Below are 16,401 nucleotides of genomic sequence, written 5' to 3'. Positions count from 1 at the left end.
CCTTTCCAAGCTTCTTGATGCATGCTTCTTCTAAGGAAAACTATCCTATGCAGGCCTGATGTTTAAACTTTAAATATCTGTCCATCTAAGAGGTTGCCAACCTGAGTGCGAAGGTGTGAACGAGTGACCCTCCCAGCCGTCCAGGGGGGCCAGGCACAGCCACACGCAGCCTCTCCAGCTTACCCGCCCCCCCCCCCCCCCCAGGCTGGGGAGCGCCAAGGCCAGCAGTTGAGGGTGAAAATATGCAAGCAGCACGGGTTACAAAGGTGTATGTTTGTACTGTTACTGTGATGTCCTTCAATGGACTGCCAGATCTCTGTGAGCGTCCTTGGAGGTCTGGAAAGCAGCAGCGCACAGTGTGACGACAGGAGAGCGTCTCCTGTAGCGCCACTCCCAGCAGGGCTCGACACGGCGTTTTCTTCCACGAGGCTGCCGGAAAATCCCACGGGTGCCATTTCTTTTGCTTTCTATTCCAAGTATTCTGAGTTCCCTGCCTTCTTGGCCAGCCCTTAATTGCTATGAACTCCTCTCCTGAATTAATAAGCTCCTCCCGTGCTTGCCTCTCAGCCCGGCCCCCCCTGCATCAGAAAGACCCACGTGAGATCCTCTGGAGAATGCAGGCCTCTCAACGTAACTCAGCAAGCCCTCCTTCCTGAACAGCACCTTTTCAACCCGTGGGGGGACGCATGTTTGCTGGCTTACTGGAAAACTGATCTTGAAAATAACCTAGAGGGAAAGGTAAGAAGTGGAATTCTGGTACACACACAAATATTTCAGGATTGAAAACTGGTCAGCTCTTGCCCAGCTCTTTTTGTGCCCATACACGGTAACTAGCCTCCTGAACTAAGAGAATGCGGTGCGTGTGCTTTCTTGAATGGGGTCGTTCGCGCAGGGGTCAGTGAACATCTTTAAGGGACATCTGTCCATAAAGGGACATTTAGTAAGTATTTTAGGCTCAACAGGTCACATACACTATCACATATTCTTCCCCCCCTCCCCTTTTTTTTTTTTTTTTTTTTTAAATTTTTTTTTTCAACGTTTATTCATTTTTGGGACAGAGAGAGACAGAGCATGAACGGGGGAGGGGCAGAGAGAGAGGGAGACACAGAATCGGAAACAGGCTCCAGGCTCTGAGCCATCAGCCCAGAGCCTGATGCGGGGCTCGAACTCACGGACCGCGAGATCGTGACCTGGCTGAAGTCGGACGCCTAACCGACTGCGCCACCCAGGCGCCCCTCCTCCCCTTTTTTTTTAACAACCTTTTAAAAATTGAAAAACCATTCTCAGCTCAAGGGTCTTCTAGATTTTCCCTGTGGCCAATAGTTGGCCAAGCCCTCCTCCTGGGAGTTCTTTGGCAGGGGAACATGGGCACTTAACTATGTAAAGTATAAGGTTGTTTGGGCCTTGGAACCCTGATTTGGGATTTCTTTTGAAGACTGAGGTAGGTCCTTGCGGAGGGATCCCTAGGCTAGGTGCAAAGCAGAACTGGTTGTCTTGATTCTGCCCCCCAAACGGTACCGAGCTGGGCCACACTGGCACCCTTTTTTTGTAAAAAGTGGCAATCTATGGTAGTAAGTCTGAACTAAGGCCCATTTAAATCTGGGCCTATGCTGGCTAATCCTTGCCTTGATCTTAAAGGCAAAAATCACATACTCCAGGCATTTGAAAAGTTTCATTCTCAGGTCACTTACTACTCCCGATGGTTGGCAGCAGAAAAGCTAACGCGTAAACACACTCCCTCTTCACCACTAATGCCACCCACAGTCTACAGAACAAACCCCGTCAGAGGATTCAAGGACGAGCATGCCAGCTCACTCTGCTCCTGGGGTATCTAAAACACTGCTCATCGGTGGCTGGGTCTTGATAAGGGACAGCGTTTACCAGGGACCGAGCACTTGAATAGCTGGAGACCCGCGTTTCTGAAGCTGGACCTTTCACAGGGCCATTTACCTCCGTCCTCTCTGAAACAAGACCCCTCACACCTTAGAGGCTGTACCAGGACGCCGCTCCTCCAACCTTCCGTAGATCTCAGAGACAAGTATTCTACCAATAACTTTTTCACTGTTAGAATATTCACTGTGAAGAGCAGAGTAAGAGAATTTGTGTTTCTTTTATACATTTGTAATCTTTTCAAGTCATCAAGATACAGTATGCCATGTTTTAAATAATAAACAAGATAAAAATCTAACTTAAATAAGGGCTCCAGGATCTGAATCCTTTCTCTAATCAACGAAGTCTGAAAAAGCAGCTGATGGTTCTCAAAATAAACATTTGCTACCAACCGAATTTCACTGTTCTAAGAAACAGCACGCAGACACACACACACACATACACACACACTCATAAAAAGAACTTCACCTAAAAAAACTAGGTATGAGAATTCCCAAAGCTTCTAAACAAAATGAATAGGTGTAAAACCACCGATCTCACATACACCAATCCAGCTGTCCTCTTTAGGTCTTTGTTTAAAATGTCGAACCTGTTTTCTCAAAATGTGAGTTTATTTCTTGTTGAAGTCAGACCCTTCTCTTCGTCCGGATTTACAGTGGTATTAACAACCATGGCCTCAATCATGGCCGTAATAAAGAGAACCTGTAAGCATGGGGGTCTCCAAAATAAAACCACTGAGACCATTTTTAATTAAGGAGGGGAACACCAACTCGAAGGTGGAGGAAACTAGAGCACAATTAAGCCCAGAAAAACGTACCACTAAGAAATGTGGACGTGCCTGTCAGTAGGCACGAGCTCCAGTTCTAACGATGTCGAAAGCGGTGAAACTTGAGGGATTTTCCAACTCAAAGACATAATGTTCTAAGGCTGCTGAAAGGTGCGACTGAGAAAGTCATTACCCGTGGTGAGGAAAGACAATGCATGAATGGTAATGGGGATTTTTCTACATAAAAAGAAATGAAACAATAAATTTTGAAGTGTGTGTGCTTTTAAAAGAAAGAGCACTGCATTCTCTCATCCTCTACCCTTAGCATTGTTCTCTCATGCACACACATTCCCTCTCTCTCTCTCTCTTCCTCCTACACACACACGCTTCTCACACTTTCTCACACACACATTCCCTCCCACACTTTCTCACACACACACTTTCTCACACATTCCCTCACATTCTTTCTCACACACACACACACACACACACATTCTCTCATACTTTCTCTCACACATGTATTCTCTTTCTCTCTCTCACACACACACACACACACACACACACACAAAACACTCTCACACACACATGTGCACTGCTCTAGTCGTTATTTCACATCTTCCAGGACTATCAGTTTTAAAAACAGTTACCTCCTGGTGCCTGCCTTTCTCCGTCTTGGGTATAAATGGCTTTGAGTTTTTCAACCCACAAAGAAAACATGAGTGACAGACCTGAACAGTAAGTGAAAACTACACACCACCCTCTTCAGCTTAGAGCTTTTGAGACGGACAAAAGGAGGACTGAGATTTCCGCCGGGCGGGTTCTGGTTCTGAAAACGCGACACTCGTCAGTGCCACCACCACTGATGGGAAACGGCTTTGCCATTCCCTCCAAAGGCAAAGTGCAGCGGTTTAAAATTTAACATCCCTCAGAGAAAAGCCAAAAATCTTAGTCGGTATCCTATGCAGCAAAAACAAAGTCATTTTCCCTTTTTCCTCCACTTAAACCTGTATCCAGAACGGCTAACCGCAACACTTTCTGGACAGGCAGAGCTTCCGACAGCAGAGTTTGTTTTTGTTGCAAGGAACAAAAAAGGGAAAGCAAAAACAAAGCCGAAAGAGAATAAGCAGGAGAAACCCTGAGGCAAAAATGGCTTTTCCTTCAGAAAGTCTTCCTGGGCTCTCGAACTCCCGTCCCTAAGTTCACGCGGCCATCTTCTGGGACGGCAGGCCTTCCTCCAGCCAGAGGGTGGTGGTCGAAGCGCCACGCAGCGTCCGCCTGTGAATGCGCCGCAGCCGCAGCAGGTAGAGGAGGATGGAGAGCAGGACCACCAGGAAGCAGCCCGAGAACAGGTAGTGATTGTAGACAAAGGAGAAGCCCCTCCAGTGAGCGTGACTGGCCCGGAAGGTCTCCTGCTGGATATCCCTGGGCACCGGGACACAGAACAAAGAGGGCGAATCAGGCCAGGAACGCGATGTGACAGCGCACGGGGCACGTGCCCTATCGGAGGAACCGGATTTAGGGCTCCGCTCGGAGACAAAAACTGCCATCCCGGTCTCCGGGGCTCAGTTTCTTTACCTCTGTAATGGAGGCCGCCTGGCCTAACAGAGGGTGGCTGTAAATATTAACAGGATACCACGTGAACGTGCGTTCAGCTACCATCACTGTAACTTGGGTCAAAAATCAGAGAACTTTAAAAGAACTGCGAGGGTCTCACTACGAGCTGGACGCCAATGTGGAATCAGACCACCTGTCTGGGAGCAGTAACAGCCACGACTCACACTTTTTTGCGGTTAGCCCAGCTAAACGGATTGCTGGGACATGCTCAATTAAGTGAAGGGGACAAAAAAAAATCCCCCGAAAACGAACTCCTCATTTGTGAGTGCACCAGGGTTGTTATGTGGGGCCAGCTGACAGCCAGGTCTGCGAACGAGAACGGGGAAAACGTCCACCTTTATTTTCCCGATTCCGACCGGCATTTCCACTAACCACGAGCGCAGACCACAAGCTACGGAGCGTCGGCACTGCTTGTTGTGGCTTTGACCGTGGGGCAGCTCACAGGTCGCTGTCACATGGCGTGGTGGGGGCTGGCAGTGCCTCCAGACATCGACACACATCACTGACATCACTGTACTGAAATTACAGGAAGCACTAGTTCTGCTCCCGGATTTGTTATTTCACGTTTTAACAAAAAAGAACACGTATCACTATATCGCCAATACGTTTTCTGTAAATATTTGGTAAATTTGAGAAATATGTTTGATGTCTATATTTCAATACTGTGGTTTCCTCTGTAACCTGTTATTGACTTCATACATTAAAAACAGTATTTTGAGAAGGAGTCCAAAGCCATAAAGGTGAAGAACCCCAGAACTAACCCTTCTGTGCAGGGGTCAGGGAAAGACACTTGGGAAAAATCAAACACTTTTGTGCTGCATCTGACAGGATGGGTGGGGTGGGAAGGATGCACTGCGGGGAAGACCAAAGTCAAAGTTCACTGACCACAGTCCTGCCCATGGCCAGCGCTTGCCCCAAACGCCCACAAACCACAGCTGCCGGGCTGATCATAACTACAGAAAAGCATCTTTTGTTTGATTCTCATCACCAAATTCAGAGCCGTACCTTAACGGTAAAAACCGGGTCCTGTAAAGGATTGCTCCGAGGGTCCACTGAACCTCCTTATCGTAAACTTGTAAGGCTGTCTTTAAGTTTTTGTAGTTGACAGGAAACGAAAAGCCCCTATGGAACACCTCAAACATCCAGGCAGACTTGAAGCACTGATACCTACGAACACCAAGCACAAACGTAAGTGGAATTCATTTGCTTGTCAAAATGAACCGGATGCCGAAACGGCCTTCCCCTGTGACCAACACGGGTGCAAAGGCTTCCCTAGGCCTGCATTGAGCAGCCGGACCACCCATGTGCGCCTTTCCGGTTGACTTACTTGGTTTGTCCCCTTGTCCACAACCCAAAATAATTCACCTGTCAAAATCAATGAGCTCATGAAACTTGGTCTCGGTAGGATTTAATACATGGCCATGACATATTTTTACCTCAGGCGATCATTTACACTGATAAAGTGCCAACTTCTTTGGACCTCAGTTTATTATAAAACGAGAAGGCACAGGGTCCTTTTCAGCTCTGTTATTTTGTGATTTGAAATCCTTATCAGAGACTTACTTTTTGCAAAGTGCTGGGCTAAGTTAGTAATACGACAGCCAATGCACTTAAATGACTTGTAATGACAGGATTTTTGAAAAGCACCAAGTTACTAAGAAATAAGGCAGAATTTGATAAATGCCACTGGGGAGACATAATGCACGCTCTGGAGACTGAGGTGGGTGGCGTCTGCTTGAAGGGGCAGAGGAAGACGCGAGACAGTGCTGACCTGACTCTGAGGTCTGGGCAGGACTTCAACAAGCAAGGGACGGACAGGGGAACTCTAGGTGGAAGGAACAGCAAAAGTGAACAAAACACCGTAAGACATGTTTGGACACAAGTAGCTGTTGTCCTGTCTGAAAGGAGCCCAGGGTAGGTGAGGGGAAACAGTGACCGATGAGGATGCAAAAGTAGACTGGGGCCTGGGTGTGGCAAGCCAGGGGCCAACACTCGTGCACAGCTTCTTGAAACCGCCTGGGGACGGCCACCCACTGCTTACTTTAGCCTGTGGAGGTCGGCGTGTGAGGCATACAGTCCTCGGTCAAAGCGTTCCCGCAGGATCGACCACTTTGTTGCACAATAATCCTGGAAGAAATTCCACCCCAAATAAATCACCGGTAAGTGAACAGGTTCTTCATTTTAAAAAGGGTTTACCAAATTCATATTCATAACAACCATATCCTTCCAATTAGGCAACACAAGCTTCACCTCTATGTGTACCATGAACCCAGCAAATGCTCACTGATCAGCAAAGACCATGGTTGTTCTGTCTTAAAATTCTGCCAAAGTTATTGTTACAGAAAACTTCCCTGCCCACAACCAGCCTCTTCGAAACTGCTTAGTTTCCTCCTCTGTGACTGCCTGCGACGGGCGTAAGCTTCTGGAAGAGTGAAGTGGTACCTGAGCTGGTTCAGAGTGGCCGCCTGTGTCTGAAGCGACACAGTGCAAGGCTTGGGGAACACCAAGCTGATTACAGAAGGTTTTGTCTTTAGGTGAAGGGAGAGAGGTGCCATCTTTTCCTTAAGTTATTTGTAATATTATGTATTTTTAAAGATTTTTGCTTTGAGAGAGAGAGAGAGAGAGAGCACACGGGCATGTGGCCACAGGAGGAGCGGGGACAGAGGGAGGGAGAATCCCAGGCAGGCTCTGCACTGTCAGCGAGGGGCCCGACTCAGAGCTCGAACTCACAAACAGTGAGATCATGATTTGAGGCGAAACCCAAAGTCGGACACTTAACCAACCGAGCCGGCCAGGTGCCCCTGTAATAATATTAATAACTAAGATCTACTGAGCACTAAGGGCCTTTTCTGAGTGTAATACTTAAGACCACTCCTTGGCATGGCTATGATTCCAACATCTATTTCAAGGAGGAAGAAACTGAGGCTCTGAGAGATGGTGAAACTGCCCCAGGGAACACAGAACAACACTCAGTCTGGGGTGAGAGGTAAGGACAGACATTTAGGGCAGAGGAAACACCGTGAATGAAGACAAGATGGGAAGTAGCTTGGACGCAAGGGCAACGAGTAGCTATGATTGGAGTAGGTCATGAGAGGTCGGGAGAGGAGGCCCCGGGAAGAAGGCACGCTAAGGCATTTGTGATTTATCCTGGTATAAAAGGAAGCCACTGAAGACAATAAATAGAGAGGAGACTTGTGCTTTAGACAGGTCTGTCTCTGGGAGCAGCGTGACTGATGAATGACAGAGGGAGACCACATGCAGGAAGGCCAGCGGGGAGGCTCCTGTAGTAGGGCGGGTGACAGACGCAGGCCCCGCTAGGGCGGAGAGAGCAGGACAGAAAGCAGGGAGGGCTTTGAGAAATGAATACAGGTAAAATAACATGCTTGATGACTGATTATGGGGGATGTGTAGCGAGGGAGGAATGAATGGTAGGGAGAAGTCTGGAACTCCTGAGTTTTGAGAGGTGACCAGATGGTCAGGGATGCCATTAACTGAGACAACATCACAGGATGAAGGGCACGGGGAGAAAATGGTGGGTTTGCTTTGGGTCACGAAATCTAAGAGGCACCGGGCATGGAGACTGGAGCCTCTTCTTGGTGGGCAGTAGATGCGAACCATGAGCATGGAAGAGACCAGCTAAGAGCCTGAGGGTCCACACCCTTCCAAGGGTGGAAGTCCAGGATCACCAAGGTTTAGGGGGTATGAAGGTAGGGAACCCTGGAAAGAGCCTAGGAAAGCATCAGAAAGGCAGCGGCCAACAAGAGAACAGGGGTCCCGGCAGCTAAGCGACAGGAAGGCTGCAGGAGTATGGCCTGATACCAGTGGCATTACTACAGAGTAATATACAAGTCTGTCACCCGGAAGCCACTGGCCATCAGAGCAGTGCCCGGAGCGGTGGGCAGCAGGTGGCTCCCCGCAGATCTGTGACTCCTGCCGGGGCTACCTCTTTTGCTCAGCTAAGGAACAGGATCCCCAACAGGTTGCACTACAGCCTTCCATCCTCCACCTTCCCCTGCTCTTGGGCTGGGCCTCCAAATGTGAAGGGGGGACACAGGCTGCCAGTGTCTACACCATCTCTCAAAAGCATGCAGAAGAGGGTTTCTTTGAAGGTTACCTTTGCGGCTTTAGTAAAAGTAGCAGCGTTGTAGTCCCCCCCCATTCGTAACACATCCTCAGTGCAGTAGTAGAACTCCGAAAAGCCATAGAATTCGCTGTTCTGGAAGTGAATGGGGGGCTGGTAGACCCCGTTGAGGGAGGTCTGCGTCTCGTTTGTTTTATTCATGAAAGGCTGGATGGTCTCTCGGCACAGGTCAAAGTCTCCTGTTCCCCGGAGGTACATGGTCTGCCCATTTTGCTGGATTTCATCCTTAATGTCCAGGGGTAAGCAAGGGTCCAGGTATGGGGTGTCAGGAGCCAGACCAGTCTGCTTCCCCAGGAGCCTACGGGACAAAGAGAAACTTGATTTGAGACTGGCAGAAAACCGTGTTTTCAAGCAGCGGCTGCAAGCCAGCGTTTCTCAAGACCTGCTGTGTGGAACGTGAGCCCTGCAGGGTGTCCTGGGGGAACACGAAAGGGTTCCGGGATAACGAGGTCAGGGAAACAGGTTCTCGAGCTCCCTCTTGGAGGAGGTTGGTTCACCACCCATCCACACGTGCACACAGCAGACACCTACGCAGACACTGTAACAGGGTCCTGTGAAACAGCTCCCTGGTCAGATTACCAGAGCTTTCTGTACCCTGGCACACGGCCTGCACTCTCGGCCCGTGTGCCTGCGGTTCCGGAGCTCCTCTCGGTGTAAAGTTCACTGCAGCTGAATGCCCACCAACTGTGTCGCTTCCAACCCTGTTCTGCCACTAGAGCTTGCCGGTGTAATCATACAGAGATGAAAAGTGACTACAGACAGAAGTAACTGGCCCCGTGCAAGCGACATTAGATGCCTTAGAAAAACACAATAAAGGCAAGTTGCTTGAAAACTGCTGTCAAGTTCAGTATTAGCATGGTTTAAAAACATTGGGAAAATGTGGGAAAAATCTAGAACTTTAAAAATCAAATTCCTTTACAAATGTCTGTTAAGCCCCCGGTAATCTTTAAAAAAGCCAAAATGACACTGAGATGAGGTGTGGTGCATGCCAGAGAGATGACGGGTGTAGACTAAGAAAAGACCTTAGTCCAGAGCAAAAGACTGGCAAACAAACACATAAATTAAGATGCTTGTGGTTTGATTCGATTTTTGATCCTCTGTTTTAACTGATTTTTTTTTTAAGTTTATTCATTTTTGAGAGAGAGAGAGAGAGTGCGCGCACACTCAGGGGAGGGCCAGAGAGAGAGGGAGACACAGAATCCAAAGCAGGCTCCAGGCTGTCAGCACACAGCCCGACGAGGAGCTTAAACTCACTAACTGCGAGACCATGACCTGAGCCAAAGTCCGACGCTTGACTGAATGAGCCACCCAGGAGCCCAGGTTTTAACTGATTTTTAAAAATCAACTGTTGATCCCAATTGCTGTAGATAAGAGAGTGCCCACTGTACTACAGGCTCTGAGAATTCCCATGGAAAAGAAATCTTAACTGTCTACTGGAATGCGCTGTGCTCACGACTTCCTGGTGAAATTTCCCTGCATCTGTCATCCCATTATGTGTACTCACTGCTCGTCACCATTAAGCAAGCGAGGAGCAGAAAACAGCTTACAACAACTGGACCTGTTAGTGTTTGATGCTGTGATGTCACATGGGCCGAAAAGGCTGTTTACGTCTTCGGAGACTGCCACTCCACTGACAGGTTGGTTATTCCTAAACTCAGGGCAACTCAAGATGGACTTGAATGTAGTAAGTTAAGGTCTTCGCCATTAAATAAAAGTGTTTAGTTTTTAAAACTCAATTGCTACTAATAGCAGAGAAATAGCGATGCGTTTCAAGGCTCAATTCATATGTAAAAAGCGATGACTAACGTTTATAATTATTATCAAAGTCCAAGACTAGTCAAATTACTGTTTTTAGTTGCCCTACATCTAAATTAAGAAGTACCACTGAATTGTCCATTATACAAGTTTCGTGACATTAAAATCAATTAGCAAAAATTAACATTGCAGAAGGTGTTTCTCCAAAGTTCTAATTCATACGGCGCCTGGGTGGCCTCAGTGAAGCGGCCAACTCTTGATTTCCGCTCAGGTCATGATCTCATGGTTCGTGAGTTCAAGCCCTGCATTCAGGCTCTGTGTTCGCTGCACAGAGCCTGCTTCGGATCCTCTATTTCCCTCTTTCTGGCCTTCTCCGGTCATGCTCTCTCTCTCAAAAATAAACGAACATTAAAAAAAATTCCAAAGTTCTAATTCAAACATCACTTATAAAATATTTCTATTTTAGGACTATTTATTATAGAAAATAATTATGCCACAATGTACCATATAATATACCACGCTTAAAAAGAAATTATGTGACTACCTCTCTCTCTCTCTTTTTTTTAAAGTTTATTTTTGAGACAGAGACAGTGAGTCGGGGAGGGGGCAGAGAGAGAGGGGGAGAGAGAATCCCAAGCAGGCTCTGCACGGTCATCACAGGGCCCGATGTGGGGCTGGAGCCCACAAAGCCGTGAGATCATGACCTGAGCCGAAACAAAGAGTCAGGCACTTAACTGACTGAGCCACCAGGTACCCTGGGACTACCCATCTCTTAACTAACACCACTCAATTAATGTCTGGAGCAGAAGAAGAAGTTTTTATTGTTCTTCCTATTCACACATGTGAATTTCTGGAAAGTGTGGTACTGAATGGCTCTGACTTGGTCATTCTTCAAGTTCAGGCCTCCCCAGGCTTATTAAGATTAAACTGATCAAGGAACTATACACTACCATTTATCTGTATGAACTAGGATTTTTTCCCCTCAAAATTGCTCATCAAAACAAAGAAAACAAAACAGTAATTAATAGGATATTTTATATAACCCCAGATTTCAGATATTTTTATTCATCCACACAGCTTTGCTCTTCTTATGAACTGATTTCAAATAAATAACTGCTATATACTTAAACTGATAAAATAAATTTAAACTGATAAAGCATTGCTTTTGTTTTATATTTCTTCGATACCAGAACTCTTCATAAACTCATTTTTAAAAGTTTCCCTGCTAAAAATGTTTAAAACCACTAACTTAGACTTCTGGATCATTTCTTTCTCTTGAATACCTTCCTGCCCTATGGTTTTATCCACTAAATAACTGCACAGGCTGGTTTTCCAGAACACCACCAGAACAACACATAATTCCCTTCCATCATCAATGACAATTTTATCGTCACGTACCGCTGGCCCCCAGGACATCTGCAGTAGCCCAGGTACTGAGTTTCCCAGGGACTCTGCAGTGTGAAATACACTACCCAGGGCTCAAAACTCCTACTATGTTAATAGTGTAATTTCTAATCCAGCGGGGTGTGGATTCGGGGCTGAAGGCAGGACCCCGGTGCCCCTTCAATTATTTCTCAGCTAGCAGGGGAGTCAAAAGCTGATGGCATGGACACACTTCTGCTGCTTGAGGTCTCCCTGCTTTGCCTGGAGAGGTGCTCTACAAGCAGAGACAGAGATCTGAAAGTGAACGCTGAGAAGCAGAAGGTGCTTTACCTGTTCTTTTGAACTGTGTTGGCAAATATTCGGTCTTCGTATCTCTGTCGAGCAGCATTGCCACCAAACCCAAGAAATGTGGCCACGTAGACCCGGTACACATGCTCAGTTTGGTGAACATCACATCCCAAGTTAAATTCAGCCAACAAGTTCTTAGCGACTTCTTCCTGCAGATGCAAGGATAAAAAAATTTAATATTTTAGGCAATACCATAACAATTACCTCCTGTGAAAAAGATCTATAAAGATTGTCATCGAAAAGCAGCAAAAGCTTCTGCTTCTGCGTTTCCCAAGGACTCTTCTAAGCATCCCTCTGAATTCAATATGACAATTCTGACTTAGGAAATTCCAGGTGTGCTGCACATCTGTGATACCATTACTTTCTGTAAAGGGATGTGAGCGATGTAGTTCACATCCCCCAATCTAGAAAACCTACTTATGGAAGCCTATGCTTTAGGAATAATTCTAACTGTTGAAATGTCTCTAGACACAAATATGACCTCAGCGATTCTGTGAGAGAAAAAAACTGGGTGTCATCTAAATCTACAACCTCAAGGGGGTTTCATCAATTATGGTAATATTTTATGGAGGAACATGCACACGCCCTATTCAATAAGCGATGCAAAATTGTATAAACAGTAATATTACAACAACCGTATTTTATATAAAGAGGAAAAAAATGAATAAAAAGAAATATAAAATGATAACAATGGGTTTTTTTGGGTGATGCATACACAGAAAACTTTTAGCTCTGAGTTTTCAGTATTTTTTCCAAACCTGCTATGTTATTTGTTTTTGTTTTGTTTTTGCTTTATCTTGAGGAGGAAAACATGACTTTTAACAGAGTGCAATAGTTTCTAGAGGCATGCCTGGATGAGAAGTAGGAAACACAAATTGTAATACTTGAATTTACAAAGCATTTTTCTTAAGAGCTTAATAAATATAGCACTAACATCTAGTGAGAGAACACTGGGTGCCTGGCAGTACGTTAGATATACTATCTGCACTAGAGCATTTCAGCTTTAGCAAAAGCCCACGTGAGAGGTACTTGCATTCACATTTACAGATGAAGAACCAAGTTCAAAGAACTTAAGTGACGTGCATCAGGTCACACAACTAGTGAGGCCAGCCTGACGAGGGAGCCTAGACTTGTCCAGCTGCAGCCTTTTTAAACCACCACACTATAGGATGGGAAAGTGCAGGAAACCAGGCTTTGGTGGAAATTTATAGCTGGGTGGAAACAGAATCGCAAAGACATGTAGCAATTCAAGAACACATGTAGAAACCTTTCTGGTGCTCACTATACAAGGCTGCCCAGCCTACTGGGGAACTACAGGCAGTGACTGAGAGCCACGAAGGGCATGGAGAGAAACAGAGGAACCCTGTTCAGAAATGTGCAAGTAGTGCATTCAAACCTCAGTCCTTTCCAGAAAAGTCAAAAGCTGTCTGAGCCTTATTAAAAAAAAAAAAAAAAAAAAAAGAAAAAAAAGAAAAGCAGCACGTTCCCCAACTATAACTTAAGAAATATGATGCCATTACATTAAGTTTTACAATATCTGTTGAGAAAAGAAGTGATTGAAGAGAAAATACAAACAAAAATTCAAGCATGCAACTGACATTTATACCAAACAAAAACTGTGAAGTTCAGAAAACAAACCAGCCGACTTCAATGAACAAACACAAATGGAGGTTTGCTTGGCTTCCTCCTGACTCCTTTCTCCTGGGTCGGGAAGGTGGGACCTCAGCAAGCATAGTAAGGGTGTGTTCAGACTCAGGAAACAAAACAAAAATGGATGGAGACATGTTAAAGGAAAACCAAAGCAAACAGAAGAAAATTTGACAGATAATAACCTGCTGTGAGGAGGCAAAGCTTACAGTTTTGGGAACTTCGTACGCTATCTGGGTCGACACGCCTCCCATGTCGAGAATACCGGCTGTCCTTTTACGGAGAATGGCTTCCCTGCTTTCACTGCCAGGAATGTTAACCTCCACAACTGCCTCCTCATCTGCAAAGAACAAAAACAGCCATCGGAACAGAACAAATCCAGAGCACTGAGACCCCGTGAAGAGTTCCCTTGTTTTCATGGTACTTTCAAGCCTGACTAGGCAAATGCAATCCACTCCTCCCACCTGAAGTCAAGGTAATGGTGTGAAACGTTAGCCCCCCTCTCTGCTCCTACACACTCAGTTGTGTCACAAACCTTCGCTCCTTTTCTATCCTTTGGATTAGATGGAACAGCCATAATTTCCAGTCAGACACATTAGTTGGAAACATGATACTTACCATCTTCAATATGCTCGAATCGTCCAAGGACAAAATTAATGCCAATCCAAGCATACACACCTACAGACATTTCACAGGGTGAAGAGAAGAAGAATAAAGTTTTAAGATACTTGGTACAACTCTTTTCGATGCAGTCCGTGCAAACAACTCATGTACTTTACTCCCTGACAACCTGGGAAAACATCATCTGAAATAATGCATGCCTATTGATGTATTTTATGTTTTCCTGGTGTTTTTCTGATACCTCTCAACTTTAAAATTTACGGTTTCATATTAATTACACAGGTAAAGATGTAATTCCCTCAGTGCTAGTTTTCTTTTGAAACTGTTTTGAAATAGCGGAGTTTTCACTTTATCAAGTTAAACCTATCAATCGCAAGGTTCTAAAAACAAAGTAACTTTGACTCTTCCCGTTCCTTTGTCTCTCATTTCCACTCAGTTGCCGCACCTGATTCTCTTTCTACAACATTCCCTGTCCAGTCTTTACCCATTTTCATTTCCACCTGGATTTAAGGCGTCACAGAGACCTAGTCATTCCGCCTGCCCTCCTCCTCCACTCCAGCCAACTCTATTCTCTGCTATTGGTCTGACCCCCAGAACAAAGGCCGAACTCCACTGCCCCATGGCCTGACAATCCGAGACCCGTCCAGCTTTTTGTTTTTACTGACGAGAAATGACACGTAACATTGTGTAAGTCTGAGGTGTACAGTGTGTTACTTTGATACATTTATATGCTGTCCTATGACTGCCCTTGTAATGATACTTTCACATTAATTATAGTACAGCATTACTGTCTATACTCCTTATACTGTACCTTAGAACTCTATGGCTTATTTATTACTTGTTATAATAAGTTTGCATCCTTAAATACCATCAATCTTATCCCTCCCCTTGCCCTGGTAACCACCATTTTACTGTTTTTTTATGGGCTTTTTTAAAAAGCCTTAAAAAAAGTTTATTTATTTTGAGAGAGACAGGGAGAGAGTGGGGGGGAGGGGCAGAGAGAGAGGGAGAGAGAGAATTGTCAGCAGGCTCCACACTGTCAGCACAGAGCCCAACGCAGGGCTCGAACCCATGAACTGTGAGATCATGACCTGAGCTGAAACCAAGAGGTGGACGCTTAACTGACTGAGCCACCCAGGCGCCCCAGATTTGACTTTTTCAGATTCCACGAGCAAGTGATATCAACAACTCCTACCTTTCTCTGTCTGACTTAACTCACTTAGCATACTGTGCCCAAGCTCCATCCATCCTGTCACAAATGGCGGGATTTCCTCCTTTCTTACGGCTGAATAATATTCCATTATGTATATGTACTACATCTTTTTTAACCATTCATCTGTTGATGGGCACTTGGGTTGTTTCTGTATCTTGGCTCCTTTAATCAATGCTGCGGTAAACATGGGAGTGCAGACATCTTGTTGAAATCCTGTTTTTGTTTCCTTTGGGTGTCTACCCGGAAATGGATTTACTGGATTGTATCAACTAGTTCTAATTTTTTGAGGAACCTCCATATTGTTTTCCGTATTTCTTGGACTAATTTACATTCCTACCTACAAAGTATAAGGGTTACCTTTTCACCACATTCTTGCCAGCACCTGCAGACATCCTAACAGGTATGAGATGAAATTTCTTCGTGGTTTTGATTTGCATTTCCCTGATGATTAGGGATACTGAGCATCTTTTCATGTGCCGTTTGGCCATTTTAATGTCCTCTCTGGAAAGTGTCTGTTTAGTTTTTTAATCAAAAAATTTTCTTAATTTTTTGGTTAAGTTGTATGAGATCTTTATATATGTTTGGGATATTAACCCCTTGTCCAGTATATGCACATTTTTTTTTTCCCATTCTGTAGGTTGTTTTTCATTTTGTTAATTGTTTCTTTTACTGTGCAGAAGCTTCTGAGTTTGATATAGTCTCATTTGCTGGTTTTTGCTTTTGCCATCATGTCCAAGAAATCACTGCCATGACCAATACTGATGAGCCTCTTGCCTACATTTTCTTCTAGGAGTTTATGGTATCAAGTCTTAGGGATTTTCTTTGATTCTTTTTGAATTCATCTTTGTGAGTGGTGTGAGACAGGGGTCCAATTTCATCGTTTGGCACGTGTTTCCCCAGTCTTCCCAGCACTGTTTGTTGAAGACACCATCCTTTCCACTACTGGATATTGGCTGTATATGCTGGGATTTAATTCTGGGCTCTCTATTCCGTTCCATTGGTCAACGTGTCTCTTTTTGTGCC

General features: G+C 45.3%; 1 protein-coding gene across 7 annotated transcripts in view; it reads right to left on the bottom strand.

The window, feature by feature from the left end:
• The window catches only part of ENTPD4 (ectonucleoside triphosphate diphosphohydrolase 4), a 43,012-nt gene that overhangs the window by 6,237 nt on the left and 20,374 nt on the right, over nt 1–16,401 (bottom strand). For 2 of the 7 annotated variants that reach the window (XM_045457038.1, XM_045457030.1), the window contains 8 exons: nt 14,163–14,222; nt 13,730–13,884; nt 11,880–12,046; nt 8,385–8,709; nt 6,312–6,397; nt 6,042–6,095; nt 5,276–5,437; nt 2,092–4,078 (listed from right to left, as the gene is read on the bottom strand). In XM_045457038.1, coding sequence (XP_045312994.1) covers nt 3,856–4,078; nt 5,276–5,437; nt 6,042–6,095; nt 6,312–6,397; nt 8,385–8,709; nt 11,880–12,046; nt 13,730–13,884; nt 14,163–14,222 — 1,232 coding nt within the window. In that variant the 3' untranslated portion in view covers nt 2,092–3,855. Of the gene's footprint in view, nt 1–2,091; nt 4,079–5,275; nt 5,438–6,041; nt 6,096–6,311; nt 6,398–8,384; nt 8,710–11,879; nt 12,047–13,729; nt 13,885–14,162; nt 14,223–16,401 lie in introns of those variants that run through there. The other 5 variants (XM_045457061.1, XM_045457054.1, XM_045457046.1 and 2 more) reach the window with 4 other exon arrangements.

This window comes from Leopardus geoffroyi, chromosome B1, assembly GCF_018350155.1.
Source record: "Leopardus geoffroyi isolate Oge1 chromosome B1, O.geoffroyi_Oge1_pat1.0, whole genome shotgun sequence".
Taxonomy (NCBI): Eukaryota; Metazoa; Chordata; class Mammalia; order Carnivora; family Felidae; genus Leopardus; species Leopardus geoffroyi.
The sequence above is the reverse complement of the archived record's forward strand: the minus strand, read 5'-3'. Positions and strand labels throughout refer to the sequence as shown.